Source organism: Lontra canadensis, unplaced genomic scaffold (genome assembly GCF_010015895.1).
Source record: "Lontra canadensis isolate GAN:19392208 unplaced genomic scaffold, GSC_riverotter_1.0 scaffold86, whole genome shotgun sequence".
NCBI classification, from domain to species: Eukaryota; Metazoa; Chordata; class Mammalia; order Carnivora; family Mustelidae; genus Lontra; species Lontra canadensis.
In genome coordinates, this window is record NW_022631080.1 from 6,402,846 (window position 1) to 6,423,169 (window position 20,324).

General features: G+C 38.8%; 1 protein-coding gene across 2 annotated transcripts in view; it reads left to right on the forward strand.

The window, feature by feature from the left end:
- PRRG1 (proline rich and Gla domain 1) overlaps positions 1-20,324 on the forward strand; it is a 149,907-nt gene that overhangs the window by 71,266 nt on the left and 58,317 nt on the right. For both annotated transcript variants that reach the window (XM_032883135.1, XM_032883136.1), the window contains exon 3: positions 17,776-17,936. In XM_032883135.1, coding sequence (XP_032739026.1) covers positions 17,776-17,936 — 161 coding nt within the window. The remainder of the gene's footprint in view (positions 1-17,775; positions 17,937-20,324) is intronic.

Sequence of the window (20,324 nt, forward strand, 5' to 3'; positions counted from 1 at the left end):
CTCACTAGCTCAGTCCTGTAACTTCAAATTAATTTTTTAAATATCTGACTTCCTATATAGGCTTTAACTCCCTAATTCCCATGGGGGAAAAAAAAATATATATATATATATACACACACACACACACACACACACACACACACACTACATGCCACCCTAAGCTGTACACTTGTGACATATTGATTGGGTATATGAACACCTCGACTATACAACAAATTCTGAATTAGAAAACCTACCCCCTATGAAAAAATTAATTATAAGTTCCTCAAATAGGTTACAGAGGCGAGATACAATTGGGAAATGCCTTTTTCCGACCTTATCAAGAAATAGGAAGATGGTCCAAATGGCATCTTTTTAGTTTACATGACTTTGTTTTTTGTAAATGAAATGTCACTTTGGAATGTGAGAATTTTGTTTTTCTAGGAAAAGTTATTTCCATCAGTCTGTGATAAGAACTACTTCTTACCTTTTTCAGCCAGAAAAAACCTTGAAGGCATTGTATGCATGACCAACTGAGTAAATAATAGTGTCAAAATGGCTCAGAAGTAAGAAAACAAGGAATTCTGAATATGATGCATCATAGATTTTTTTTTAAAGATTTATGTATTTATTTGACAGAGAGGTCATAAGTAGGCAGAGAGAGGCAGGCAGAGAGAGAGTGGGAAGCAGGCTCCCTGCTGAGCAGAGAGCCTGATGTTGGGCTCAATCCCAGGACCCTGAGATCATGACCTGAGCCAAAAGCAGAGACTTAACCCACTGAGCCATCCAGGTGCCCCAATAGATTTTTATATAAATCTTAGCACAGGGTTGGGTGGGGCGGATGTGCCTTGTTGGTATTCTCTTCTATTTATTTATTTGCTTTTGGTTTAGGGGATGGTGGCTGGTTGGCTGGAAAATAGTGTATTCATATCTCAAAAGGATTTGGATACAATAAACTATGCCTACACAACAAAAATCTTCCCAGTTATAAAACTTCACAGTTACAACTGAAAAGGCCTAAGAAATAATATACAACACCTTAGCTTCACAAATTAGGAGACAGGACCAGATAAATTAAGCAACAAAATAAAGAACCATGCAGCCAGTTTAATGTCGGAGCTGGAACAGGAATCTGCATATCGTGACTGCAAATTCAGGACCTTTTCACCATATTACACTCCTCTCTTTTCTTGCAGTTTCACTAGTCTTAAGTCAGGGTTGGTGAAAGTGGTGAACAGATTATTGGCTTCGAAAAGATTGTTTCCAAAGTCAGTGTTCATGTGACAAACAGGAGGCTTATATAAGTGGATAGCTTAGCATATTCTGCAGTCATATGAGAAATTCACAACTGAACAAGGTATTAGAGATTTATTCAGAAAAGAAAAACAGCTTCCTGGTTAGTGTGTGGACCCATTATAGATTCAGTTGTTGCTATGCCAACATTTACACAACATTCTCTAGGAATAAACTTTCCATTTGAATAAATACATTTTGCAAATTGCTGATGCTTACCTTTTTAATAAGTGTTTAAAAACACTTATTAAGAAGTATTTTTTTGGAAATAGTTCTAAAACAGATCATGTAATCTACTTCCTTCCTAAACAATATCCTGAACATCATGGTCCTTTCTTGATGACTCAGATTCATCATTATAAACATAATCACCGATGCCTACAGCTTTGGGAGTTGTTAGTATGGGGGAAGGGTGAGGTTAAAGCCTATTCCAAATAATCCTCAAAGGGCCTTCTGTCTCTCTTTTCTCTTGCCTTCAGATTAATCAGCTTTCACTTCTTGTTTCTCTCAGCATGTTGAAGTAGTTCAGCCCATCCTACCCCTTCTGCTTTTCAGCTTTAATGTGCAGTGAGGCTTTCAAGTGAGGCTTTCAAGTTTTCAACCATAGCCAGGCTCATGGTTGAGAGTTGCATGAATTGATCCTTGATGAATCTAAGGGAGCTGAGGCTTCCTGCACATAAAGCGTAAGATAAATTGTAATGTGCGACCTTGGTCATCTCTTGTTTCTAAGTTCATGAGATTGGGTTTATTTGAGTGTTTTCTGCATAAATGATGTATTACAGTCAGTATCCACAATGATCATGTAAAATATTGAATAGCTACCTAAACTATCAGATAACCTAAAAATGAATAGAAAATAATTTAATTATTCAGTGTATTTTGTTGTAGCTTCTCCTGATTCTCTTCATAATAAGTCATGTGTATAATTTTCATTTCTTATTCTAGCCTTCTTAAGATCTTCTTTGTGATCTATTGTTAAAATTCTAATGATAATAGGCTGTCAGCGTACATTTGACCAAACTTGAAGTTAATAAACGTAAGCATATAAGTTATTGTAAAAGATGCTTCCTTATGATTTTGTTACAGATGTCAGATCTGTATAATAAGGACCAGAAATAGACCTTGATATACATTCCAAAGAATTTCTGATGTTTTAAAATCTCTTTATCTCCCAAATATTTATTAATCATCAAAGTATTTTGTGGCTACTACATGACATTAGATAATTGAAAGAACCTGTGAGATTCTCATAAGGCTTTAATGTGGCTAAAGATACGGTACAGCAGGAGAAAAATGGCTAAGGTGATTTTTTAGTTGCATGGGATAACTTTGTCTTCTAATTGTGAACCACTGAGATATGTCTAAGATAACCTTGGTTTCAGGGGAAACAAGCAAGGCACAAGTTCACTGGGAATCTTTGACACTCTGCCAGTCATATAGCTGAAGGGAGGCTGCATAATCAGTTAAGTCAGATGCACACCATCAATCTATTCATTTTCAATAAGCAGTCTAGACAGTCTAGTACGGAGTGCCTCCAAGGGAGTTTCAGACTTAAAATAGCACTTTATGAAGCTAGCACATTTCATCCTAAACTTGACCAGGGGGACCAAACTCCCAGGCATCCCTAGATTTAAGCATACAGATTCACTGCACGTTAACCCAGTCCTTATTCATTCTGTATTTTCTGAGTGTCTTTATTATCCGTTTGGCAGATCTCTTGTTTTTCCCTTTATGCAATAACTGCCACTGTGATGGTGACAAGTCATACCACTATTTATTGAGCATTCTTTTTTTTTTTTTTTGCCAAGCTGTGAGTTAATTATGTTATATACATTACCTCATTTACAACCATGAGATTGGTGCTATTATTCCAATCTTACAGATAAAGAAAGCAAGCTTAGGGTTTTTTGCTTTTCTCCCATAGCTGTTTGCTGTAACAACTTTTTCTTACTTTCTGAATATGTAACTGATGTGTACCAGTGAACAACCTTGGGATACCAATGAGATCACATTTGTTACTCAAACAACCACAGGCCCTGGTAATACAAGAATGTCTTCCTTCCCTGACCAACCTTGTTCCCAGGGGAAATTTGAGAACTCTAGGATTACACATTAGGTCTAGAAGAGTAGGTCTTGACTCTTGCATTGAAGAAAAGGTAATGGAATGCTAGATTAATTGTGCAAAGTTCCCATTCTCTGTTGCTCCTGATAGTCTTGCTACTGTCGCCAGGATGTAGTCTTATATTAGAACCAGGGCAAATAACCAGGTGTTCTGGTACCCAGAACAGTTCCAAGTACACTAAAGGAATCAGTTAAAGTAATTGAATAAATTGCCCTAGCTGGGCTGGTAGTAATTTTCAGCAGTTCTGGGAAAAGAAAAGAGTACCTTTCTATTTAGCATTTCACTTACCTTTGCCCACCCACTCCATAATATAGTAGGCCTGCTTTCCCAGTGTTTCAGCTATTTAATGACCTTGTTGTTTCAGTTTTTGTATTCCTGGTCTCTTCTACAGACAAGCTCATAGAACCAGAGGGGATAATTGAGAAAGGGCTAACTTAGTATAATCTACAACTGAATGATGTGACTAGGGGAACTACACTGTATTCTTTTCTTGCTACCTGTAACTCTTATGAGGGCTGCAGTAACCCATATGACAGGTTTCTGTAACTTTGGATCTTCAAAATGATTATGGTATGGTTTCCTTTCTCAGAGAAGGAACTTCCCACCCATTTAAGCTTAGAGTACCAAATAGATTTGGAAGAGCAGTGGCAAGATTCCATGTCTCCAGAACATGTAGGTCAGAGTCTCCCTCTTCCTGAGTTTATGGTGCCCTTAATTGTCAGAGTGATTTTTTTTTATAGCAGCCATAGGCCGAAAGAAGTACCTAATAATTCCATTTATTACATAATTAGGTCCAGACAACTTAATAAATATTTCTATCCTGACAGCTTAGTAGCCATATAAAAAAGTAATATACCTAAATTGAAAGAAAGTAACATTTTTATTTCAATCTTAAATAGCCATGCATAGGATGTGTGTTCCTGTTGGGCACTATCCAACTTCTCACACCTTGGAATCTAATTGGATACTGCCACCTCCATTTCCTGTTCCATATTGATTTTTCACACAGCATATTTTTAAAATCACAGCTGAAATCCAGCTTCACAAAGGAAGTGGGCATAGAACTTTCTAATGATGAAACTGTTAATTACCTTAAGCTGGTAGTTTGTGTGGCCAACAGTTGTTGAGTATCAATGCATTTCCTTTAAAAATATAAAATATCTTCACATTCTCCATGAATTTGCTGCAGCACCCTAGGGGCCCTTGGTACACAGGTTGGGTACCGAGGTGCTAGTTCTTTGCCAAGCCAAAAAGCATCTGGCTATGTCCTCTTCCCCAAAACAGTATGCGTCTAGCTACTTCACCTCTATTAGGGGAAATGAGATGGTTCTTCTAGAACAAAAAGTGCTCTTTAGAACAAAAATGTGTTCTTTTAGAACAAAAAGTGTTCCTCCAAAGGGAGCACAAATAGAAGTATTCTACACATTTCAAAAGATAGTTTCTCTTGCTAAAAAATGGATATTTAAGTGCTGTCTCACTAGAAACTTTGCTGTCAATGTATTTATTTCACAGTTGTATATTAAGTTTTCAGTACTACTTTATAATCAGAGGCACAGTCCATGGTTTCCTAGGTTCTAGTTACTTAATCTTTAAGTTCTTCCCATTCTGCCTTTTCATTTATTCCACACTTATTGAATCCTATTCTTAACCAAGTTCTTTACCAGGTGTTACAAAAGACAGGTTAGGTAGGTCAAAATATTAATAATATATGGAGCTCTGCCCTCAGGAAGCTTACCGTCTTCAGGGGGAACCAGATAGGCATACCAAAAATTACAATACAGTTTAATTAATTGCTGTAATTGGATTATTCACAAATACTGAGAGTCAATAGCACCTCTGTCTAATGAAGTGGGTAGTAGAATCTGGGGAAAGTTTTTAGAGGCTGTTACATCTAAATGGAATAGTTCATTAGGCAGAGGAAATATTAGTTACAAAATTAGGGAGGCATAAAGAAATGATGAATGATAAGATACGGTTTGACAGGGGTAAGGTGCATGGTGGGTGTAGTGGCCGAAAAAAACCACCCAGTAGCTGTATTTTTGCCATCTTTCCCCTTCTTTCCATTCCTATTACCACCACTCTAATGCATGAGCTCATTATTTCTTAATCTGGTCTATTTTAAGTAGCCTTTTACCTGGCCTTTATCCCTCCGTTTTCTCTTAAGCCTACTCCCAAATCTGTTATATCTATACATTTTTCTAAATAATGAAGTAGTATTCTAAAATCCTGAGTGCTATTGAATAGTTTAAATATTGTAGTTTAATACTGAGTGCCTCTATGACATGGCTATTGGCCCCCATTTCCAGTTTCACTTTCCACTCCTCCTCTTTTGAATCTTATACTCAGGCCCTACTGACCAAGCTCACTGTACCTTATCTATGTCCCTTGCTTTATTCAGTTGGAAACTCTCATTCAATATTTTGTTTTCCTAGGATGTCTTTCCTCGTCATTTGCACATCCTGATCCTACCAATCCTTAAAAGGCCAGCCCAGAAAAACTTTCCAAGACTCCCCCTCCAGGTTACTTTCCCACCCCCAAACATATGTACCCAGTAGAGCTATGCCTGCCTTCTGACCTTGAAGAGCATCCACCATAGTCTGTCCTTCATTAGATTTCATTGTGTTTCTTTTATCCTTATTATCTTTTACACTGAAGAACCTTGAGGGCAGAGGCCATCTGCTAGTCATCTTTGTAATTTGTCATGATCTCCTACATGGTCTATATTCGGTAAGAATGTCCTAAGAAAAAGAATTGTGTTCACTTAAAAAAATGTAAATATTTGCAACTTTAAATAGTGGCTACTTCAGTGAAATCAGACCCAACGTGAGAGAACTGGTTGGATAATTAGACATTTTTTGGAAGTGGTTCTTAATTTGCAGGCCTTATTGTCTGCTGTTTTTCAGCAAATGTTTGTATGTGACTACACTTGCGCTAAAGATTTTTTTGGCATTAAAATACCAGTTTTAGTGTCCTACAATGCATTAAGAACTATATTCTACAATGACATATTTTGTTTAAGGCAGTAATTTAGGTAGTTACTTGAGCCATTCTCATTTATTTTTATCCTTCTCTTTTGAAGAGAAGGCATAGGTGAGAGCTATTTATTTTGAAATTATGAAAAAGTAGTTACATTTTAAAAATAAATAGACTTATTTAGTAGGTACGTATGTATCAGTGTTAGATTTTAAATATTTTTACTAGTAAGGGTGTTTTCTAATTGAATCTAAAGAAAACAGTTTAGGTTTTTCTTTATTTCCTTAATGAGAGAAGTACATGTTTCAATAACACCTCAGTGTTCTAGTCTCAAAATAAATTTACATCCTGTATACTTGTCATATCATTTACTCTCTGGTGCAGGTATACAAATGATTCCAGATAGCTGTGGGCTGGCTCACACCCTTTGATGAGAAGGAAGCAGAGGAAAGTGATCAACGTTAGTTTTAAACATCACTGCCTTAGTTTTGGAAGTCCACATATAAGCCCTTGCATCTTGGGAAGTGCCCAGTGTTTTACGAAAATGTAGTCTGATCTTATCCTATAGGTCCACGCTGCTACCTTCCCTTATTTTGTTTCCACTTTGAAACACTCCTAATTCTGGTATCATCCATTAGATTTCCAAATTGCTTTGATGAGGACCTGACACAACTTCCTGTTCCTAACATATGGCAGACATAACTAACCTATAACAATATCATTCCTACTGGTCAGATACTTACTGTGGGTGGTATCTTTTACTTTTTAATTTTTTTTTAAGATTTTATTTATTTTTTTGACCAAGAGGTCACAAGTAGGCAGAGAGGCAGGCAGAGGGGCAGGCAGAGGGGGTGGGGGAAGCAGGCTCCCTGCTGAGCAGAGAGCCAGATGCGGGCCTCAGTCCCAGGACCCTGAAATCATGACCTGAGCCAAAGGCAGAGGCTTAACCCACTGAGCCACCTAAGCACCCTACTTTTTAATTTTTAAAAAAATCTTTATTTTTTCATTTAAATTAAAGTTGGTTAACATATAGTATAATATTGGTTTGATGAGTAGAATTTAGTGATTCATCACTTACATATAACACCCAGTGCTCATCCCAACAAAACCCCCCTCCCCTCCTCCCCTCCAGCAACCCTCAATTTGTTCTCTATATTGAAGGATCTCTTACGGTTTGCCTCTTTCTTTTTATCTTACATTATTTTTCCTTCCCTTCCCCTATGTTCATCTGTTTTGTTTCTTAAAACCCACATATAAGTGAAATCATGCTATTTGTGTTTCTTTGAGTTATTTTGCTTAGCATAAATACCTTCTAGTTCTATCCATCTTGATGTAAATAGCATGATTTCATTCTTTCTGATGGCTGAGTAATATTCCATTGTATATATACCACCTCTAATTTATCCGTTGATCTGTTGATGGACATCTGGACTCTTTGTATAGTTTGGCTCTTGTGGACATTGCTGATATAAACCTGTACCTTATGGGGCGCCCGGGTGGCTCAGTGGGTTAAAACCTCTGCCTTCAGCTCAGGTGATGATCCCAGGGTCCTGGGATCGAGCCCAGCATCAGGCTCTCTGCTCAGCGGGGAGCCTGCTTCCCCCTCTCTCTCTGCCTGCCTCTCTGCCTACTTGTGGTCTCTGTCTGTCAAATAAATAAACCTGTGCCTTTTCCAGTCCCTGTGTTTGGAACCTATGTTCGTATCCTTTGGACAAATATGAGTAGAGCAAATTCTTGATTGTAGGGTGCTCTATATTTAACTTTTTGAGGGACCTCTATACTGTTTTCCAGAATAGTTGTACCAGTTTGCATTCCCACCAATAGTGTAAAAGTTTTCCCCTTTCTCCGTACTCTCCTTGCCAACATTTGTTGTTTCCTGTCTTGTTCATTTTAGCCATTCTGACTGGTGTGACATGGTATGTCATTGTGGCTTTCATTTGTATTTCCCTGATGCTGAGTAATGTTGAAGCATTTTTTCATGTGACTCTGAGCCATTTGTATGTCTTCTTTGGAGAACTCTCTGTTCATGTAATCTGCCCATTTCTTGACTGGATTTGTTCTTTTTCGGGCGTTGAGTTCTTTATAGATTTTGGATACTAGCCCTTTATTTGATAAGACATTTGCAAATATCTTCTCCAATTCTGTAGGTTGTCTTTTAGTTTTGTCGACTGTTTCCTTTGCTGTGCAAAAGCTTTTTATCTTGATGAGATCCCAATAGTTCATTTTTGCTTTGTTTCCCTTGCTTTTGAAGACATGTGTAGTAAGAATTCGTTGTGACTGAGGCCAGAGTGATTGCTGCCTGTTTTCTCACTCCAGGATTTTGATGGATTCCTGTCTCACATTTAGGTCTTTCATCCATTTTGAGTTCATTTTTGTATATAGTATAAGAAAGTGGTCCAGATTCAGTCTTCTACATGTGGTTTTCCACTATTCTCAATATCATTTGTTGAAGAGACTGCCTTTTTGCTATTGGATATTCTTTCCTGCTCTGTCAAAGATTAGTCGACCATGGAGCCGAGGGTCCATTTTTGGGTTCTGTATTCTGTTCCATTGATCTAGGTGTCTGTTTTTGTGCCAGTACCATACTTTTTTTTTTTTAATTTTATTTATTTGACAGAGATCACAAGTAGGCAGCGAGGCAGGCAGAGAGAGAGGGGGAAGGAGGCTCCCCGCCGAGCAGAGAGTCTGATGTGGGGCTCGATCCCAGGACCCTGGGATCATGACCCAAGCCGAAGGCAGAGGCTTTAACCCACTGAGCCACCCGGGCACCCCGAGTACCATACTGTCTTGATGATTACAGCTTTGTAATAGAGCTTGAAGTCCAGGATTGTGATGCCTCCTGCTTTGCTTTTCTTCTCAACATTCATTTGGCTATTTGGGGCCTTTTCTGTTTCCATATACATTTTAGGATTATTTGTTCTAGCTCTGAAAAATGTTGGTGTTATTTTGATGGGAATTGTATTGAATGTGTAGATTGCTTTGGGTAGTATAGACACTTTAATTATATTTATTCTTCCAGTCCAGGAGCATGGTATGTTTTCCCATTTTTTTGTGTCTTCCTCAGTCTCTTTCATAAGTATTCCATAGATTTCAGCATACAGATCTTTGGTTAGGTTTATTCCTAGGTATCTTAGGTTTTTGGTGGAACTGTAAATGGGATCAATGTCTTGGTTTCTCTTTCTGCTGTTTCATTATTGGTGTATAGAAATGCAACAGATTTCTGTACACTGATTTTATGTCCTGGAACTTTGCTGAATTCATCACTTCTAGCAATTTTTGGCAGTCTATTGCGTTTTCTACAGAGTATCATGTCTTCTGTGAAGAGTGCAAGTTTGACTTCTTCCTTGCCAATTTGGATGCTTTTTATTTCTTTTTGTTGTCTGATTGCTGTGGCTAGGACTTCTGTTACTGTGTTGAACAACAGTGGTGAAAGTGGGCATCCCTGTTGTGTTACTGACCTTAGCGGATAAGCTCTCAGGTTTTCCTCACTGAGGGTATTAGCTGTAGGTCTTTCATATATGGCCTTTATGATCCTGAGGTATGTTCTTCTATCCTAGTTTCTTGAGGGGTTTTTATCAAGAAAAGATGCTGTATTTTGTCATGCTTTTTCTCCATCCGTTGAGAGATGCAGAACCATTATATGGTTCTTATCCTTTCTTTTATTAATGTGATGTATCACGTTGATTGATTTGCAGATACTGAACCACCTTTGCATCCCAGGGATAGAGCCCACTGGGTCATGTTGAATAATTCTTTTAATGTACTGTTAGGTCCTATTGGCTGATATCTTTTTGAGAATTTTGACATCCATGTTCATCAGGGATATTGGTCTGGAATTCTCCTTTTTTGTGGGGTCTTTGTCTGGTTTTGGAATCAAGGTAATGCTTGCCTTGTAGAATGAGTTTGGAAGTTTTCCTGCCGTTTCTGTTGTTTTGGAATAGCTTCAGAAGAACAGGTATTCATTCTTCTTTAAATGTTTGGTAGAATTTCCCTGGGAAGCCACCTGGCCCTGGACTCTAGTTTTTTGGGAGATTTTTGATTACTGACTCAATTTCTTTGCTGGTTATGGGTGTGTTCAGATTTTGTATTTCTTCCTGTCTCAGTTTTGGTAGTTTTTATGTTTCTAGGAATTTATCCATTTCTTCCAAATTGCCTAATCTGTTGACATATAATTGCCCATGATATTATCTTATACTTGTTTGTATTTATTCGGTGTTGACTGCGATCTCTCCTTTTTCTTTCATGATTTATTGTGGGTTCTTTCTCTTTTCTTTTTGATAAATCTGGGTAAGGGTTTGTTAATCTTGTTAATTGTTTCAAAGAACTACCTCCTAGTTTTATTGATCTGTTGTACTGTGTTTTTTTAAAAAATCTCTGTATCATTGATTTCTGCTTTAATCTTTAGTATTTTCCTTCTCCTGCTGGTTTTAGGCTTTATTTGCTGTTTTTTTCCAGTTCTTTAGGTTCAAGTTTACGTTGTGTTTTGGAGACTCTTCTTGCTTCCTGAGAAAGACCTCTATTGCTATATACTTACACTTATGTCCACCTTTGCTGCATCCTAAAGGTTTTGGATTATCACGTTTTCATTTTTGTTTGCTTCCATATACTTATTTATTTCTTCTTTAATTTCCTGGTTAACTCACTAATTCTTTAGTAGGATATTCTTTAACCTCCATGTATTTGTGGTCTTTCCAAGCTTTCTTCTTGTGTTTGACTTCAAGTTTCATAGCACTGTGGTCTGAAAATATGCCTGGTATGATCTCAATATTTTTGTGCTGCTTGAAGCCTGATTTGTGACCCAGTATGTGGTCTTTTCTGGAGAATGTTCCATGTGCACTCAAAAAGAAGGTGTACCCTGGTGTTTTAGGATGAAATGCTCTGAATGTATCTGTGAAGTCCATCTGGTCCAGAGTGTCATTCAAAGCTATTATTTCCTTGTTGGTCTGTTTTAATGAGTTTAAGTTTGTTATTAATTGGTTGATATAATTGGCTGCTTCCAAGGTGGGGGCATAAATATTTATAATTGTTAGATCTTCTTTTTGGATAGACCCCTTTATTATGATATAGTGTCCTTCTTCATCTCTTACTACAGTCTTTAGTTTAAAATCTAGTTTGTCTGATATAAGGATTGCTAGTCCAGCTTTCTCTTGATGTCCATTATCATGATAAATATTTCTCTACCCTCCTCACTTGCAGTCCGGAGGTGTGTTTGGTTCTAGAATAAGTCTATTGTAAGTAGCATATTTAATCTATTCTAATACCCTATGTCTTTTGATTGGAACATTGAAGTCCATTTACATTCAGAATAATTATTAATAGTTGTGAATTTAATGCCTTTGTATTACTTGTAAAGATCCTTTCTGTAGATTATGTCTGTTCCTTTCTAATCTGTTTCTTTTGGTCTCTCTTTCCCACTTCAAGGGTCCCCTTTAATATCTCTTGCAGAGCTGGCTTAGTGTTCACTAATTCCTTTAGTTTTTGGTTATCTTAGAAACTAAACTCTTTATCTCTCCTTCTATTCTGAATGACAGCTTTGCTGGATATAGTATTCTTATCCACATATTTTTCCCATTCAGCATGTTGAATACATCATAACATTTTTTTTTAAAGATTTTATTTATTTGACAGACAGAGATCACAAGTAGGCAGAGAGGCAGGCAGAGAGAGAGGAGGAAGCAGGCTCCCCGCTGAGCAGAGAGTCCGATGTGGGGCTCGATCCCAGGACCCCGGGATCATGACCTGAGCCGAAGGCAGAGGCTTAACCCACTGAGCCACCCAGGCGCCCCTAGATCCATTTTTGATATACATAATTTTAACTTCTTGACAATAAGATGCCTGAGTTAATAGTTTTGCCTGAGTTAAAAGTAATGGAATACTCTCTTTGCAGACCACCGTACAGTTACCAGAAACTTCTTTTTGGTTGTAGTGATGGTTTTAACGCATTTGTGAACTTCATCAACATCCAACCATTTTCCAGACCACTTACTTTCATTTTTTTGTCAAAGCTTATGCTCCTTTTCAAAATAGGTCTCTGCTCTTTCAAATATTAAAATATTAGACCACCTCTAATCATCTCAGTTTATGATCCTCGTCAGTTGGTTTGTTACCTACCAATAGTCTTACCTTTCCTGTTGCAGCCAGTATTGAGAAATTCTAGCAGAAACTTCTAAGTCTGGTTTGAGGGCTCAAATTGCTGGGTTTTTTTTTTAAAGATTTTATGTATTTATTTGACAGAGATCACAAGTAGGCAGAGAGGCAGGCAAAGAGAGACGGAGGAAAGCAGGCTCCCTGCCGAGCAGAAAGCCTGATGCGGGGCTTGATCCCAGGACCCTGAGATCATGACCCAAGCCGAAGGCAGAGGCTTTAACCCACTGAGCCACCCAGGTGCCCCTCAAATTGCTGTTTTGAGGTTAGCTTCCACCATGGCTCTTAATTGATCTTTATTTAAAACAGATTTGGGTCTCCCTTGAGGTTCATTTTTCAGACTCACATCTCCAGAATAAAATTTTTCAAACCAGCAGCGTATAGTCTTTTCACTAACAGAGCCTTCTCCAAAGACAGAATTGATGTTTTTTACTTGGTATGGCTGCACTATATCCTAGTTTAAATTAATATAAAAACAGTATTCACAAATATTTCAAAGATATGGTACTATTCACTTATGTAAAAAGTGATGATTTCTCTGAGTGTTTTACTTGTCCCACCCTGTGGGACAAGATTTACATGCAGCAGTCACCTGTTGGTCACACTCGGTGCATGACTTGACCAACTTCACTTTCTTGGTGTGAGTTGAAGACTTGGTCATCTTTAGCGGCGGTGACGGTGGCAGCAGCAGCAACTTGGGCTCCTTTAAGCCTAGCTAGTATTCTTATGGCTGTTGTTCTAAATTCTTGTTTAGATACAGTGCTTATATCTGTTTGGAGCAAATCCCTGGCTGTGATTTCTTCTTGATCTTTGTTTTGGAGAGATTCCTTCCATCTTGTCATTAAGTCTAGGTTTCTGTCTTGCATTTTGAAAGCTTGTTATGTTTCCTGCTCCTTAGTGTGGGACTATATTAAGGGTTCATACACTGTCTAGGGCCTGGTGCTTCAGGAAGTGTTTCCAGTGTGTGCTGTGTGCACTCAGCCATTGTGTTTTTGGCTGCTATTTCCCACAGGTCAGTCCTCTGCAGAGCTCCTCCTTGTTTACAGTGGGGAGTGTTTGGACCTTTATGTAGGTGTGCTTTTATTTGTTTGATAAGATAAGCCTGATTTAAAAAAAATAAAGAAGAAGAACGCTGATCCAAGAAAAGAGTAAAGGAAAAAGAACAAAACAACAAAGAAACAAAAAATTGTAAGCCTGATTCCAAAGAAAAAGAAAGGAAGAAGGAATAAAGAAAGAAAAGAAGCCTGAATCAAAAAATTTAAAAAAGTCAACAAGTAAAACAACATTTGAACAAAAAACTATAAGCCTGTTTTGAAAGACAAAAAAAAAAAAAAAGTAAAATAAATTTTAAAAAATTTAAAAATAATTTAAAAAAGAAAGTCTGGTCCTATTTCCACCAGAACTAAAGCTGATGCTTTGGAGCACTCTCTGATCAGTAGACTTGGTACATGCAGAGGACCTGTGTTGGTCTTCTGAGGGAGAGGCCGGCTGCACTGGCTCACAGACAGACCTGCCTTACTATGGGTGCCCTGGCCTGGTGCAGGGGCATGGGGTTTGGTGTAAGCAACTGCAGTCTCCACTGGAGGTGCTGTGTTTTTCTCTCTGAAGTCGGACCTTGCTGGTAGGAGCTGGGGTGGAAGATGGTGTCACCCACCTTCTCAACCTGGGGGGAGGGGAATTTACAGCTGCTGCTGTTCGGGAGGCCCTCACAGAAAAGCAAACAATCTCCCCTCCTTTGTTCCAGGCTTTTTTCAGATCCCTGAACTGAAAGCAGTTCTGTGTTTTATCTCTGGCCAGTGGCTGGGATTCAAAATTCCAAATCTTAAGTGACCTGGCAAGGTGCAGGCCCGCTGCCCTTCCCTAGAGGAGAGGCTTACAGCACTGCATCCAGCACCATTCTGCCCCATAAAAGCAGTCCCACGGCTGCGCTGGTGTCGGGAGAATGTGGTGAAGCACAGCAAAAAGTTGTCCCCTGCTGTTTAATGGCTGCTCTATGGCTCCTGGCAGGCCTTTTGTCTTTGGAGAGGCAATACACACTCTTGCAAATGTACCACAGGAAGGGGAGCGTTCTCTCTCAGTGTGACCCAGGGGCTCCCCACTCCACAGTGTTTTGCAGGAACCCTACCAGTCTCTCTGCTTTCTCCCTCTCTCCTTAACTTCTCTCTGCGAAAAGGGCTTCCTCCTCTCGGAGGCACAGCGGCTTTTCTCTTTCTCAGTTCATGTCCACGAACCTCTTATCTGCCCCATTCTCTTCCTCCAATTGTGCAGATTGTTTGCTTAATCCTTAGATCGATTTCCTGGTTGTTCAAAATGACGTGGTGTTGATCTAGCTCTGTTCAGGGGATGAGGCCAGCTTAAGAGTCCCCCTACTACTCTGCCACCAGAACTCTCTGGGTGGTATCTTCTAATTGACAAAATTTATTTGGCAAATGAGATAAAATCTACTTGTGAGCATATTCTACGTAGACTTCTCAGTATTATCTTACCCTGTCGCCCAGCACAAGAAGTACAAATACGATGTTTGTGGAATGCTCTTGGTAATTTGACTAGGCTGGGATTAGAGAGCTGCGTTCTGCTATACATTACCTTAGAGCTGCTGAACTTTCTGAATTAGCCTGCTTTCTGGTTACAAGGGTTGGCTGCTTTCCTTGACCCCCTTTTCCATGTAGATAGTACATAAGAACATTGTTTCTGAGGAGAATTGTTTTTTCTCTTAAAGTCCTAAACTACATCGTTGTTGATTATTTGGTTTGTTTTCAAGAAAACTGCCCCAAATCCAGGGATATCTTAGACTGTATTAAGGAATCTATTGCATTTAAAAACAAGGAAGCAGACAGTCTGGACCAGTTTTACACTTGTCAGACCACTCATAGAATACTGCACTCAGTGTAGGACACTATTTTATGAAATAAAGATGGTGTAGACTCCTGTCTATTTTATATAGCCAACAGATGAAGAATCCAAACAGGTCTACTAAGTATCAAAAGAGAAGCCTCAGCGGAAATCAGTTACTGTCTTCATGTATTAGGTGGTCTGTTTATGGAAGGGAATTGTATGTCATTTCAGAAGGCATAAATAAGACCAACGGCTAGAAAGTTGTTAATTCAGTGAAATGTCCTTTGATAAAGGGCTCTGTAATCAAACAAATATGACAAATGTATGTATCATATTTCTGTTCTAGAATTTTGCAGATACAGATTAAATACATGTTAGGGTCCCTAAAAAGTCATGCAGTGAAATATCTTGTTAAATTTGTTAATGCCAACATTCCATTGTAGTTAGACCAGCAGCACCAGCATTACCTGGAAATGTATTAGAATTGTATCTTTTGGGGCGCCTGGGTGGCTCAGTGGGTTAAAGCCTCTGCCTTCAGCTTAGGTCATGATCTCAGGGTCCTGGGATCGAGCCCCACATCTGGCTCTCTGCTCAGCGGGGAGCCTGACTCCCCCACCCCTCTGCCTACTTGTGATTTCTGTCAAATAAATAAATAAAATCTTAAAAAAAAAAAAAGAAATGTATCTTTCTTAGCTCTACCCCAGACCTATAGAATCAGAAACTCTGGGAGCTGGGCCCAGTAACCTCAGTGATAATAAGTCCTCAAGGGGATTCTGATGCTGCAAATGTGAGAAGTACTGCTAGAAAATTTCTCTGCTTTTTTTTCCCCAATTCAGCAGCACCCTTTTCATTTCTTTTGTACTACTTGCCACAGTTTTTGTTTTTTACAATTTCTTCTAATGATATTCTTTGACTCAGCAGTTCATTTTTATAGTTATCCTTATGTGGTATAGAAAGAAGGAAACTCTTATGAAAGGCTTACCATAGTTTTCAGCCTAATGTAGGTGCCATCCAGGTGGTTTGGATACTGTAAAGAATCCTAAGTAATGAATCCATATCTTCTATGAAGTGAAATACTCATTTCTCTGAGGTAAACCTTAAGTTCATTGGTATTGTTGCCATTTTTAAAAGAACGCTTATTGTTTTTCATTTACTTTAAAATGTTCTTTGTGAAATGTAGACTTTAACATCTTAAAATAATCTGTAATGTGCCCTTTCTTTTGTTAAAAATCAATAAGATTAGAGACTTTTCTGATTTCCTTGCATTAGCAGAGATTAAATTCTTGTAGCATTGTATTTATCTATACAAAGAAGTATGAATGGCACTTTCAGAACAATGAAATTACAGTTTAAAATGATTATGTAAAATTAAAAGTAATTCCCCATAGGTCTACCTATAACTAGTGCCTTATTTTTTTCAGGGGGTATCATAAATGTGTATTTTGAGTGTTTATATGAAATGCTTCTATAAGTCATATGGAAGAATTTTCTTTTCTATAGGACAGTGAAATTGGGTTGATTTATTAAAATATCACAATATATTTAACTTAAATGTATTTGGGACAAAAGTATTAGTGTTCCTTGGAATGAATTATGGCCAAATTCATCTAAATTTCTTTTTTTTTTTTTTTGGTTTTTTTTTTTTTTTCTTTTCTTTTTTATTTTATTTTATTTTTTATTTTCAGCATAACAGTATTCATTCTGAATTTCTTGATACTGTTTTGTCAGCTTTTCTTTTCATACAAGTAAGGGTTCCCTGGTTTATATTACTAGGGCAGTTGGAACTTTATTTTTATTTAGGGGGACAGAGACTGGTAGTCTGGAGATTGGATTTTGATTTGGTTGCTGGTGTCCAACAGCACAATGCCTGGATGCATCCACTTACAACACCGGGTATAAGTGGTGCACTATTACTATATTTAGACACCGACGGTTAGGGGCGCCTGGGTGGCTCAGTGGGTTAAAGCCCCTGCCTTCGGCTCAGGTCATGATCTTAGGGTCCTGGGATCGAGCCCCACATCCGGCTCTCTGCTTAGCAGGGAGCCTGCTTCCCCCCGTCTCTCTGCCTGCCTCTCTGCCTACTTGTGATCTCCGCCTATCAAATAAATAAATAAAATATTAAAAAATAAATAAATAAACACCAATGGTTGGTAGGAATGTGCTAAAGTCTGAATCTAACCACGAATTATGTCCCTGTCCCTGTCCTTGCCCAGGGCAACTGCTACTGTGAAAGGACATGCTCACAAGAGGAGGAGGGCAGCAGAGGTGGTGGTTTGGAGTTAATGTTACATCGTTGCTGACTCAGGGAAAGAGGTTGAGGATGTTGGCCGTGGTTTCTAAAGAGTACCTAGCAGTTGTCACCTTGTGCATTAAGCTTCTGCATGTTTCTCAAATTATAATTTTATGCTTATGATTTTATCTCTGCTTAGTTTTCGTCACAGGAGAAAAAGCCAATTCAGTATTGAAACGCTACCCAAGAGCAAATGGACTTTTTGAAGAAATAAGACAGGGCAACATTGATCGTGAGTGCAAGGAAGAAATCTGCACATTTGAAGAAGCAAGAGAAGCTTTTGAAAATACGGAGAAAACTGTAAGTATCTTGGCAGTTTTTAAGAAACGTTCACAGCTTTGCCTACCTTTAGTTGGATGTAGGTTTGCAATCTGCATTCCCGAATTGTGGGCACTGCTATCAGTTACAGATCAATCCCAAATTACATTTGCAAAGAACTCTGGAATGGCATCGAGGTAAGGATACTCTGTGGATGGGAGGCGGGTTCACTTCCCCGTGTGTTGGTCTGTCTTTGAGGGCCCCTGTTTCCCCAGGACCCTGCTGAGCCGAGACTGATCATCCTAGCAAGGGGGGAGGGCTTGTGTCACATGAGGCTGTGATGGGGAAAGTCACCGTATCATCACCTTACTCTGCCACATCAGTGAGAAAGTGTGGAGGAACCTAATATATACTGACACTGTTTTAAAATCTCTCACTTCTTGGGGCATTGGGGTGGTTCAGTTGGTTAAGTGTCCAGCTCTTGGATTTCAGCTCAGGTCATGATCTCAGGGTCCTGGGATTGAGCCCACATCAGGCTCCACACTCAGCAGGGAGTCTGCTTAAGGATTCTATCTCCCCCTCTGCCCCTCCTCCACGCTCTCTCTCTAAAATAAATAAATCTTTAAAAAATATCTTTTACTTTATGTACAAAAGAGAACATATCCATATTCAAACTCCTTGCCCCACTCTGAAGAATACTCCTTACTTCTTTTTACTCTAGATGACATGCTATTCAAGGAGAGCAGGAATGGGAAAGCAAAAGGCAGTGGTATAAATTCTGTGGCACTGCTCTGCAGTTGAAAATGGCATTATCAGGGGGTAGCCATTATATAAAGATCCATTTTTGTGCACTGACCAAGAAAGTAACACTAGGTGCTAAACACGTGATGTCAGATGTGCTTAGCGGGATATCAATTGTGTCTCAGAAGCAGCCAAAATAGCAGTTTTGAAGAAAAGGGTTTGTTTGCTTTTAAAGATTTATTTATTTATTAGAGAGAGAGAGAGAGAGAGAGAGAGACTATGAGTGGGGGGAGGGGCAGAGGGAGAGAGAATCTCAAGCAGACTGTCTGCTTGCCATGGAGCCTAGCCCAGGGTTTGATCCCACAACTCATGAGATCACAAGTTGGATGCTTAACCCACTGAGCCACCCAGGTGCCCCAGAGAAAGGGGTTCTGATCTTTTGTTAGGTAGAAAAGGACCCAGAAATTACGAGGAAGGAGTTCGAGGAGAGAGGATCAGGGAAGCACCATCATTGGATTCCAGTGTGCAAAGCAGAAGCAAAGTCAGTGTATAAATTGATAAGCTGTGAGCATCAGTTTTTAAATTTGTACTTATTTTTTATTGATGTATAATTGACATATTCTGTTAGTTTCAGGTATACACCATAGCAACTGGACAGTTGCATACATTACTTAATGGTCACCACCATAGTAGGCATCTTCTGTCACCATACAGTGTTGTCACAGTATTACTGGCTGTATTCCCTCTGCTGTACTTTTTATCACTGTGACTTAGTTTATATCTGGAAGTTTGTGCCTCTTAATCCTTTTTATCTATTTTGCTCATCCCCCATTTACCTCCCCTCTGGCAACCACCAGTTTGTTGTCCATATTTAGGGTCTGTTTGCTTGTTTTTCAGGTTCCATATATAAGTGAAATCATATAGTGTTTATCTTTCTCTGCCTCATTTATTTCACTTAGTTCCATACCGTCTAGGCCTATTCATGTTGTTGCAAATGACAAGATCGCATTCTGGCTTATGGCTGAGTAGTATTCCACTGTGTGTGTGTATACCACATCTTCTTTGTCTTTTTTAATTTTTATTGTATTATGTTAGTCACCATAAAATACATCATTACTTATCTGTTTGTTTATCCTTGAACACTTAGGTTGCTTCTGTATCTTGGCTACTGTAAATGATGTTCTAGTAAACATTGGCATGCATATATCTTTTTGTATTAGGGTTTTTGTGTTCTTTGGGTAAACACCTAGTAGTGGAATTACTGGGTCATATGATATTTCTTGCTTAATTTTTTTTAAAGATTTTATGTGAGAGAGAGTACGAGTAGGGGAAGGAGGTGGAGACCGAGGAAGAGGGAGAAGCAGACTTCTCACAGAGCAGGAAGCCTGATGTGGGGCTCCAACCTAGGACCCTAAGTTCATGACCTGAGCCAAAGGCAGATGCTTAATTGACTGAACCACCTAGGTGCCCCCTGTTTTTAATTTTTTGAGGAGCCTCTATACTGTCTTCCACAGTGGTTGCATCAGTTTACATTTCCACCAACAGTGCATGAGGCTTTCTTCTCTCCACATCCTTTGAAAACATTATTTCTTGTCTTGTGGATACAAGCCGATCTGACAGCTATGTGATGATATCTCATTGTGGTTACGATTTGCATTTCCCTTATGATGAGTGATGTTGGGCATCTTT